This window comes from Teleopsis dalmanni, chromosome 2, assembly GCF_002237135.1.
Source record: "Teleopsis dalmanni isolate 2A chromosome 2, ASM223713v2, whole genome shotgun sequence".
NCBI lineage: Eukaryota > Metazoa > Arthropoda > Insecta > Diptera > Diopsidae > Teleopsis > Teleopsis dalmanni.
Genome location: NC_051847.1, coordinates 82178193 through 82189960, shown reverse-complemented (window position 1 = coordinate 82189960; position 11768 = coordinate 82178193). Strand labels below are relative to the sequence as shown.

At 29.4% G+C, this 11768-nt stretch overlaps 1 protein-coding gene across 1 annotated transcript; it reads left to right on the top strand.

Moving 5' to 3' along the window:
* The first annotated feature begins 134 nt into the window (after positions 1-134).
* On the top strand, positions 135-11507 carry LOC119674927 (probable nuclear hormone receptor HR3). Its single transcript, XM_038086086.1, has 9 exons — positions 135-168; positions 4225-4452; positions 6035-6200; positions 6275-6438; positions 8365-8468; positions 10031-10177; positions 10388-10631; positions 10759-10909; positions 10983-11507. The coding sequence occupies exons 1-9, from the start codon at positions 135-137 to the stop codon at positions 11101-11103; spliced, it is 1359 nt and encodes a 452-aa protein (XP_037942014.1). The 3' UTR covers positions 11104-11507.
* Positions 11508-11768: the final 261 nt, after the last annotated feature.

Genomic DNA, 11768 nt, shown 5'->3' with positions numbered 1-11768 from the left:
ATGAAACCACCTCTTACAAATGAAAGGAGAAGATCTCCACCGTATTGTAGAAATTCCATTCTATTAATCAGAGAAGAGGGATATGAGCAGGAGGCTTGATACCTAGTGGATTAGGTTTATTTAAGACAAAAAGCATGGGCGGAGGTGGAGGAGGTATATGGGTAATAGGTAAAGGGGGCTGGGTTACTCTGTAAGCGCTGGAAGTAGAATAGTAGTAAATTATCTAACCGGGGTCAATGAATGCAATTGTTATAAATGGATATGATGGGAACCAAATTATATTTTTATTTTTATTCATATCGCTGTTAACATTTAAATGAGTGTATACAAATGAGAATTATAAGATGGTAGGCTACTTAAAAGTGTACTCGAATTGATATATAATATTGAAAAGAGATTACTTATGATAATGAAGTCCCTCTTAATAGTATAGAACGATGGCGAAAGCATGATCCCGTAAATGCCCAGACGGACAGTAGTAAGCGAAATGAAAAGGCTCACATTAAGATTGTATTATATATGTTTCGATTATGAGGTCTGGTACTTTTACAATTACTCTATCATTACAGTGATGAACTGCTTTTTATGTACTCGAATGATTGATACATTGAAACCAAACCTCAATAGGTTGTTATTATTATAAATGCATTAAAAGAACACAGTTTGCTAAGTATATAATTATTGAAGCTATTTCTATTATAGATAGTAATAAAAATATCCTAGCATTATAAAAGCATGTACTTTTGCATTCCATCATGATTTCAATATTAAATTAATTTTTAACGTCAGTTCTGACGTTAACTATTTTTTTCAATATAGAGGGGTTTATCGAACAGTAGTTACAGCAAAAATTTTTTTCTATTTTTAAGTAATTGAATTTTTGGCTAATCATACAACTGTTTCGTGTATTGTACTTATAATTCGTGTATAAATACTTATCATCAGTGTTCTGGTATTTTCACAGAGACGAGCCTATATGCCTCTATGCCTTGTAAAGAAATGTTCTTCGACGTTGAATGATAAAGTGTTATCTATTAGACTTGTGCAGTCAGTTTAAACTTCCATTTGAATAATTTTTTTGTTGTTAAAAAACTTTATTGATATTATATGATTCAAATTATTAAATTGAGTTTCTGAATATTATATATAATATGTGTAATATATCACTGTATTGTATTATTAAATATATTTATTTATATGTATATATCAAATAAGGTATATATGTAGTCCATATTAGTCATGCAAAACATTACGCCAATAACGAAATGGCGGTCGTTGAACCTTAGCTTTAATGTGGAGTAATTATTTACTGTACATTCACCCATATTCAGATCCTCAAAGGCTGAATTATTAGTGACTCAGTAAATAATTAACATTAGTTTTTTTTTATCCTTGGCAACCCTACAAGGATTACTATTATTTTATTACTTACTGATTTGCTTTTATATATAAGAATTTCGTAGGTTATTGCGTACATAAAAAGAACAGAAGTTATTGACCGCATGAATGACCAGAAGTGATTAGATTTATATACTTCTTCCACGCATTATATACCAACACGCAGTGCGGGTATATAAAATAAATTTTTGTTAGATATTTATTTCTTTTTTTTTATTATTTAGTTTTTTTTTTATTCTGCAAATGGTTTTGTTAGAACACAATAAGAAAAAAAAAATAAAATAAAATAAAATAAAATGCCTCTTACATTTATGTAAATAAAAGACGCATCGTAGATACTTTTTACAGAGTCGCAAAGACGCAAGGCGCAAAGACGCAAGACGCAAAGACGCAGAGGCATTTCGAATTTATGTGAAACACACAAGTCCATACCGACACGCACTTGTATTTATGCATGTTTCATTTAAGAAATTATGAGTTCTCAATTAGCGTAGTGCTAAATATCACTTGACTTATTCGTTATTAAGATACGAATATTTATTTTTACATATCTAACTCAAACCGAATTGTCTAATTTTATATATTCGAAATGTAAAGTTGGCCATTGACCTCAGCGATAAATGTTCGCACCGAAATGCCAATGTTGATGTGGTACCCAAAAGCTCTGAAATTGATTTGTGGGGTTAAGTGAAGGTGTGAATGAATTATGCTTGTTCTTAATTCATACAGTAGCTCAAATAATTAAATTGTTAAGAATTTATTATGTGAGGACTACAATCTTGGGAATTCCAAAAGATTTTCTTTTTCTAAATAATTTCAAATATATCTCAAATTAAGTTAAAAAACACTTATAGGCTGAAGAAATTGGAGATTCATAGCTAACGGAGCAGAAGATTTATTTATCCCTCATAAAACTCATTTATTGATATATCATAAAAATCGAACGGATGAAGTTACGAATTCTTCTCAATTAGCTAAGAAAGCCATTTTGAACTCACTATTCCTCATAATAATAGGTAGAAGAAGTTCAAACTAGAGCCAGCCAGAAGCATTTATTAAGGCGAGAGTATGGCCAATGCCAATACTGGAGATATCGCTGAGTGTGGGGCCTCCAGAAACCAAAGCCTATTCTGACCAGGCCTGGACATAGACACATAGACATGTTCTGGTGTCCTTTCTTCGAGAATCTGCAGACATGCATTGGATGTGATACCACATGGTAGGTCGAGTCTAGCTCTATGCCGTCCCATGGTCCAGGGCCACGTAAAGATAGATATTATCCTAGATATCTCTGATATGCTTCTGTGGTTGTTGTCAAACTTTGAGTCAAAAATAATGGATCAAAAATTGAATTGAGTACATTGACAAATGAAACATAGCAGTATGTAAGCTAAAACCTTAATTTGAAAAGTACTTAAAGACTGAAATTTCCGCAATTTAGACAGCCTTCATTTTATGTAGCCTTCATAATAAGCAGATAAGGACTCTAAAAGTATGTTTTGGAAATATTAGTCTTCAAATAGTGGTAAATAGTGGAGAGTTTAAACTTGATTTACGTGGTTTTTGTACCACGAGGACTCAATACCATCGTGTTCTTCAAACAGGTTTTAGATTAATGCGCCGATTAATGACCAATTGGTAACGAATTCCGTCGGCACCAATTGGAGTAATGAGTTTGGATATATTTACTTCTTTGTTCAAAATTCAGGCCTATTTATACCTATCTAGACGAGAGAAGATTAAATAGTTAAAACGGCTTAACTTTTATCTCTTAAATAAAGTACAAAGTCTTATAGGATGTTCGAGAATATTAAGAGCAAGAATATACAATAACATATATGCAAGAACATATGGTTCGAGATCAAAAATAATTTCCTAGTCTTCTTTTCGCAATAAAATAAGTGTAATAGTAAGATTCACAACTCAACCATAATTTTTGTATCTATTTTAACAACTATTTATGCATTTCATCAGTCAATTCATATTAATATTAGCGCTTGGTAAGAAGAGTTTACACCACAAACCGTTATTTAAACTCAAGTAATCTTGCGTACAAGGCCGCAACTCCAACCTTACCCAACGTAGTAAGAAGATACATATAATAGCGACACAGCAATTCATTACTGATGATATGATAAAAAAATACGTTCCATGTCTTCACAAAACATAGCGTCCGAACTATATCATAACTTGTATAACATTTTCTCTGTATTTATCTCCAATAGCACAGAGAAGGTAAAATACCTTCTGTGTATACCACTAAAAATTTGGGTGCTCTTACCAGACTACCAACTTTTATTATATTATTATGATCTATACTTTCTCCTTCAATAATTCTTCATTCATTGGCACTGAACTAGAAAATTTAGTTAAGGTTCATAGATACATATTCCTAAGGTTCATATCTTACTCTACATATTACATATATTAAATCCATAAACTTATCCATTAAAGTTTAAAATGAAACGTGAAGCACCACTATCAGTTTAGTTACTCATTAATGTTATAATTACCTCTTTTAAAATTTTCCAATCAAAATTGCTTATTAGTACCTCTCATTTATTGTTTATACTATGGTAAGTGCAATATTAAACATTTCTGTCCATATCTTATAATTCGTTAATAAAAAAAAATCATGTTATAACGAATCAATACTATAGCTTCATTCTCAAAAATTAAAGGCAGCTTAAGTCGATATTAAAGAACTATTAATATTTCATGTGCGGTTTTTTCATATCATTATCATTATTATAAAAAATTTTTTAATTTTGCAGAATTTAATTTACTTAATTAATAATTTTCATATCTTTTTTTTTCTATTTTTAGCTCAAATCGAAATAATTCCATGCAAAGTCTGTGGCGACAAATCGTCTGGTGTACATTATGGCGTCATAACATGTGAAGGATGCAAAGGGTTTTTTCGTCGCTCACAAAGTTCTGTAGTTAATTATCAGTGTCCTCGGAATAAACAATGTGTTGTCGATCGTGTTAATCGAAATCGGTGTCAATACTGTAGACTGCAAAAGTGCCTAAAACTGGGAATGAGCCGTGATGGTAAGTAGTCATTAATTATGAATAAAATTTTATTGTACATTATATGGAGAATATATAAAAGCATATTGTATATGATTTGATATATAATAAAACTAAAATTCTAAAAGATAAATAACATTTTTTTAGACTTACCAAGGGTTTTTGTAATATTTTGTGTTAATAAGTACAACTCATCCATAGAATGGTGTATGATCTCAATATATAGTTATTAAATAGACTTAACTTTAACAATTACTTTATTGTTACATTAATAGTATTATCTAGTGATTGTATTATAAAAAACTGTTTGATAAAATCCAATTCATTGATATACGGTGTGGATAGCTCATGGCTGTCAAGTCACAAACTGAAGTTTTGGCCATTCAGTGGTTACAATATATTTGCTGGAATATGCATAATGTTCTATTCGAAATACACAATAATTGTGTAAGCTATGTGCAGTTAGTATAACTTTCCAATAAAATATATCAAATCCAATCATATCCTGTAAATTTAGTCTCATTTCCAGAGTAACATTACAGTAATTATTTATGTGCTCAGAGCGATACTTTATATCGAGAGTACTTTTCACTTTCTGTAAAGTCGATAAATATATATTAAGCCGCGACATGAACAAGGGTGACTAGGCTATAGATGTATGAGTCCCCACCTTGACAATATAATCTTTGTTGAGATAATCAAAACAACACAAGTTCGATATATTTTTATAAAATATTATAGTACTAATATTAACCACAAAATTTTTATTAATGAAATGAAATGAAATTTTATTAATTAAACTTTAGAAACACTAGGAAAATTTATTAACTACACAAAAAGGAATGGTAGAAGATCCACTTCTAATTTTTGAGCAAAAGAGATATTTATATAAGGTTCTTGAAAATATTTTAGAGAGTTTTTCGAATAGTAAAGAAAGAAAGGACAAACACAAAAATTTATTTAATTTTATTGAAATTTGGCTGACCATACAACGCAGTTTCGAGTATTGTCCTTGAAAATAACAATAATAAGAAACTTCTTTAAATATATCCAAACAGATCTATATATATGTTAAACTGTTCCTAACTTTTACTATAAATAATACAGTGAACTGCAAAGAAACTTCAACAAAAAATGTTTTCTGGTATGACATCCTTTCTTAGCGAATTCCTGGCTATACAGCTGCAGTCAATATAAAGTATTAAGAATTAGTTGACTTAAGGAATTCTTGTACTTTTTTCAATATTTCCAAACCAAAAAATATCTTTTGGTAACGGGCTCCCTAACATATTCCCGTTCAATAATACTGAACCCAATATCTTTTATCTATAGCGAAGTAAAGTCAGACACTTATGTATGTGACTGGGAGTATCATACTCCAGGTTCTAAATTTTTTTAATATATGTTTGCATAAACCCTGATACAAAAAATATTGAATAAATCTTGAATAAAATATTGAGTAGCTATAAACAAATACTTATTGTATATATAAATTTTAATTAAAGCAAATGTAGACATTAAAAATAATATCTTAAAATATACACATATTATTATAGTTTAATGAATATATTATTAATCAAAAAATATTTAATATAATTTTCAGCTGTTAAATTTGGCAGAATGTCGAAAAAACAAAGAGAAAAAGTTGAAGATGAGGTCAGGTTTCACCGAGCACAGATGAGAGCGCAGAGTGACGCAGCTCCAGATAGTTCTGTTTTCGATACACAAACGCCGTCTAGTAGTGATCAATTGCATCACAGTTATAACAGGTATGTTGATAGTGCAATGGATCTCTCAAGCATCCAAACCTATAATTAAAAATAATCCAAATATTATTTTATAGTTATGGTTACTCCAGCAACGAAGTTAGTTATGGAAGCCCATACGGTTATTCAGCATCAGTAACTCCTCAACAAACAATGCCGTACGATATATCAGCCGATTATGTTGATAGTACAACATATGAGCCCCGCAGTACAATGATGGATCCCGAATTTATTAGTCATGGTAAATTTATAATAGATTTTTATTAGCTATATATTTATTGTAGACTATTAAACTGTATTTAAAAAATATTGACTCTTCTTCGATATTTATTAATAAGTTATTTCTATCTTATTTCTAATTTCTTAATTTTTTTAATTTAATATTTTAACAGTTCCGAAACTTCTAACATATGTATTGTATATCTGAGTATATAATTAAAATTATAAAGATATCCATAGTTTAAGTATAAGTCATGAAGTTTTAAAATATTTGGTGCTTAAATAATGAATTGTATTATTTGGATGTTTAAATAATAGATTTAAGAAGTAATGCTGGTCTAATCACGTCACGTCCAACAAAAAACCCAAATGGGAAAGCCTCTGTTTGATCCAGTTTTTACATACGGATGTGAAATGTGAACTAAAATATTATATTAAATAAATCAAATTTTTCAAAGATACATTATAATATACTAGCCAACTAATGATTGAAATAGGGAGAGAATGAAATGTATTTATTACTTGATCATGTATATATAATCCAAACAAATAGAAAAATCTACACCTGAACAGGTCAAGTGCGTCGATTTGTGGATTAAGTGCATCGAGAGTAAATAGATGGATAATGTAGGAAGCGAGCTCTATTAAATAAATGTGCTTCTTTATTGAATTTCAATGAAAAGATGGATAATGCCATATCTAAAATATACATTGTGATAGTATATTTTTTAATATATATAGTAAGATAAAATCGGTTTTGTTTATACTTTCAACTTATGATTAAAAAAGAAATAGTGTTAATATATTCTCGGAAATTCTTAATGGGATCAATTAGTGGCCAGTTGCTTTCAAAACGGAACATAAAACTAGATTTAAGTTAGCCACGATAATAATATTAAATTCGTCGTTATATGGCGATGTCTTTATTTGCTTTGGAAATCAAACTACTCCAATTACTCATAAATATAGAGATAAACTCTAAAGGAATATCGTTTTAACTGTCGTCTATCAATTTAATAAATAAAGCAAACAAATTTCACCAGATTGGTGCTCTCAGTCACGCATTTATAGTTAGAAGTTATGGATTTGATGAACTGTCCAGACATGGTAGTACTCAAACGTGAAACATAATACAGATATCTTCGTTTCCGTTTTTGAATGTATCATTAGACATAAAGGAAACAACTTTGAAGGTAGGGAATAATTGACAGGCGAGACAAATCTACCGAATATATGTCATATTAAACCAAATACTCTCCTGAATTTAACAAGTAAAAGTGTCATTATGTCCACAGTAAAGATTTCTGTAAAAGCTATCTCTGTAAGGGTATAAAAAAAGCGACCGAAAACATTTAATCATCTCCATAGCGAGCAGTCCTTAGTAAAAACTCCGTAGAAGATTTCATTTCGAGAAGTTAGCGGTGCTAACTGCGGACAACTTTATAAAACTTATAAGAGTTCCCATTTAAACCTAATGATTTGCTAAAACAGGCTTAGTATAGTCCTAAATGGAACCATAACAGATCGCAGGCCTATGTGTGTCGCAATATTTTTAATATAATAATAATAGCAATGAAAAATTCTTAAGACATTCCATTTAAATTATAATCTTTAAGAAATAATTGATCCCATAAAAAAATACATAAAGGATGGAGCCCTGAAATTATTTGCGAAATCTGACAGACTTACCAATACTGCGTTATCAAATCTCAGAATGGTTACAGGCTCCTCGGGGAGATAAACAGATCTGAGGTCAATTATTGCTTAGTCTGATGAAGTGATAAACAATACTTTTCTTCCATTACAGCATAGGGCCTCCGATAAAGCCTTATGCTACGAAGATAAAAATATTTTTTTACTTCTATATACATATCTATAGTTAATTTGATATATAATCTATATAATTTAAAATTAATTATCTATCATTTGGAATATCTAATATTTTTAGCTGACGGTGACATTAACGATGTACTCATAAAAACACTGGCGGAAGCACATGCAAATACGAATACGAAACTTGAAGTCGTGCATGATATGTTTCGAAAGCCTCAGGTAAGCGTTCTAAAGTTTTCCTTATCCGTTATATTTAATAGTAAATAAACTAATTAAGAAATGTTCTTAATTTTTCATCATTTATTTTTAATTTAATTGATACAAAAACATATTCTGAAATCCAGAACCCGCAACAAACTTATATAAGAATAAACTGTTGAAAAGAAACCGCTTTACACTAAGTCGTATAAGCAAAAAACTAATTATGTCCAAAGAGGCATTCCACTATAATATACCACAAAATTGATGACTGCTATTATGATTCATTCATATATCATGTACTACAGTGTAATTAGCTAAAATTCCAAGCTAGAACTGTCAGTACAGTACATAAATTACATATATTAATACTATGGATTCCAATTGGTAGTCTATTAATACCTGACATATTAGATGCAAACAATTTTGCAATATAATTAAACTACATTTAAATTCCCATATAACTAGTTTTTACTATATAACTATATAACTTCAGTTATGGCGCATCGCATATGTTTAAGATGTTTCCAAAGTTATATAGAGTATATTCATATTTTACGAATATATATGTTATGAATAAATCTATAAATACAATATAATAATATAATAATATATTATATTATATATATATCTATATTTAAATATATATGGTTATATTTATTCAAAAATTGTGGGTCAGAAGAGAAAGAGATAAATCTACTATATATATCTACAGTTCTCACCAGATGATGTTTATATTTACAAAATAACAAAATATATCTTTTAAAATTTTAAATTTGTTTTAATGTCCTGAAAGTAATTAATTTTTGTGAAGTGCTAACACAAAAAAAGAATAAGATAATTAGTTCTGCTAGCTAAACTGATAAAGATTATAATCTATAGCCTTCCATACCATGCGTTATATTATTTAGTTTACTATCTATAATGTGTGCAATGAAAACATTGTTCTTTTATCAAAACCATAGAGTGTTTTCTTAATTCATATTTATCAGTGATATTGCAGCAGGCAGTTTTATTAGAGTGTAAGTGAGTTTGTTTTCTATAGACAAACTGCCATTGGCAACTATTAATTTATTAATCTATGCACTTTATCAGCATATCACGACTTGACGCCTTTTTGACAATATATTTGAGTAAAGTCATCTATAAGTGCATATTAGAGCAAACTGGTCGTAGTGCAAAAAGGCTAATAAACTATGATTAAGACTAACCCATAAGCTATTACTATTAGAATTGAAATAAACAGGGTACCAGATCACAATGGAGCGGAGTACCGCGACCTTATTTGATCTTTTGTGCCATATCATTACTATTACCAAAGTCATCTATTCTAAATAACTTCTTTTAATATGCTATATATCAATACGCTAATACGCTACTTTTATATAGAAACCACCAACAGTTTATTATTACCGCACAGAATAATTGGCGTCAGATGGCGTGTGTGAGATTCTAATTAGTGTAATCAATGTAAAAAGTTTATGACTTAAAAATTCGATTGCTCGAGAAATACGCTACATAGATATATATATATATTTACACCATTCAAATTTATTAACAACTGTTTATTATTTATTTTTTAGGATATTTCAAGAATACTTTTTTATAAGAATCTTAATCAAGAGGAGCTTTGGCTAGACTGCGCAGAAAAATTAACCCAAATGATACAAAATATAATCGAATTTGCAAAGCTGATACCTGGTTTCATGCGTCTAAGTCAGGATGATCAGGTAAAATATTATATATTTATAATTTTTTATTATTGTTTTATTATTGATTTATAAAATTATCATATACAGTCAAATTTCCATAGTCCTCGAAATTCTCATAAGTCGAACCTTTTCTTTGCAAAATGGTACTTCGCGTTATGGAAGTCTGACTCTATTACATATAATATATATTAAATATATAAACATATAATAATTATTTATTTTGTTTAGATTTTACTTTTAAAAACTGGCTCATTTGAGTTGGCAATCGTAAGAATGTCTAGATTGCTCGATCTCTCACAGAATGCTGTGCTCTATGGCGATGTGATGTTGCCACAGGAGGCATTTTACACATCAGACTCGGAAGAAATGCGTCTTGTGTCGCGTATATTTCAAACGGCTAAGTCTATAGCTGAACTTAAATTGACTGAAACAGAGCTGGCACTATATCAAAGCTTAGTACTGCTCTGGCCAGGTACTCTCACTTATAATATATATTATATTGTAATAACAATTAAGTTATCATTTGTTGTTATTATTATTAATTTATGTATTATTTAATTTTAAATTTAATGTATATTAATGATTTAAATTTACTATAGAACGAAATGGAGTGCGTGGAAATACAGAAATCCAGAGGCTTTTCAATTTGAGCATGAATGCCATACGGCAAGAGCTTGAAGCTAATCATGCGCCCTTAAAGGGAGACGTTACAGTTTTGGATACGTTGTTAAATAATATACCCAATTTCCGGTATTTAATTAATATAGAATTTCTTTTAAAATTAATTATAAATACTAATATATTATTTTTATTTTTAATTTAGCGATATTTCAATAATGCACATGGAAGCACTGAGTAAATTTAAGCAGCAACATCCTGAAGTCGTGTTCCCGGCATTATATAAAGAACTCTTCTCAATAGATTCACCGCAGGATCTGACATAACACCAAGAGAACTTTGTTGAGACCACAGCCGCAATTGATGTGCCGCATGCGTCTGAGACCACAACAACAAACAACATTACAACAACAAAGGACCATCAATAGTTGTTGACGGAATGTACGAAACAATTTGGGAAATTATGTGAAAGCAGCATGGAAAAAGGGACGTAGTAAAAATTCAGAAATAATAAAAATTATTAATAAACATTTATTATTATAAACAAAAAACAAGAAACAAAAAACAAACAACAAAAAACAAGAAAATTATTCTCAGTTATTTCTTTGATTGTTAAAATTTGCATATAAAAAAACACAAAAACAACAAACATTAAATAAAAAATAAATATTATAAAATAAAAAATAATTACAGACGAAATTCAAAAGTCGTTAAGTGGTGGACAGGATGAACAAAGTTTAAAAAAAATTCATTTTAGCAGAAAAGTATAAAATTTTAATTTTAAGATATATTTATACAAAATTTAATAAAAATATAATTAAGTAAAATTAACAACAAAAACAACAGCAATAAGTTATTATATAACAACAATAACCGAAATAGAAATGATTAACGAATAAATACACACTTATATAAAAATCAAAACAGACACGCCCATGCACTACACACACACACATGCATACACACATATACACACAGACATCCCAAGAAA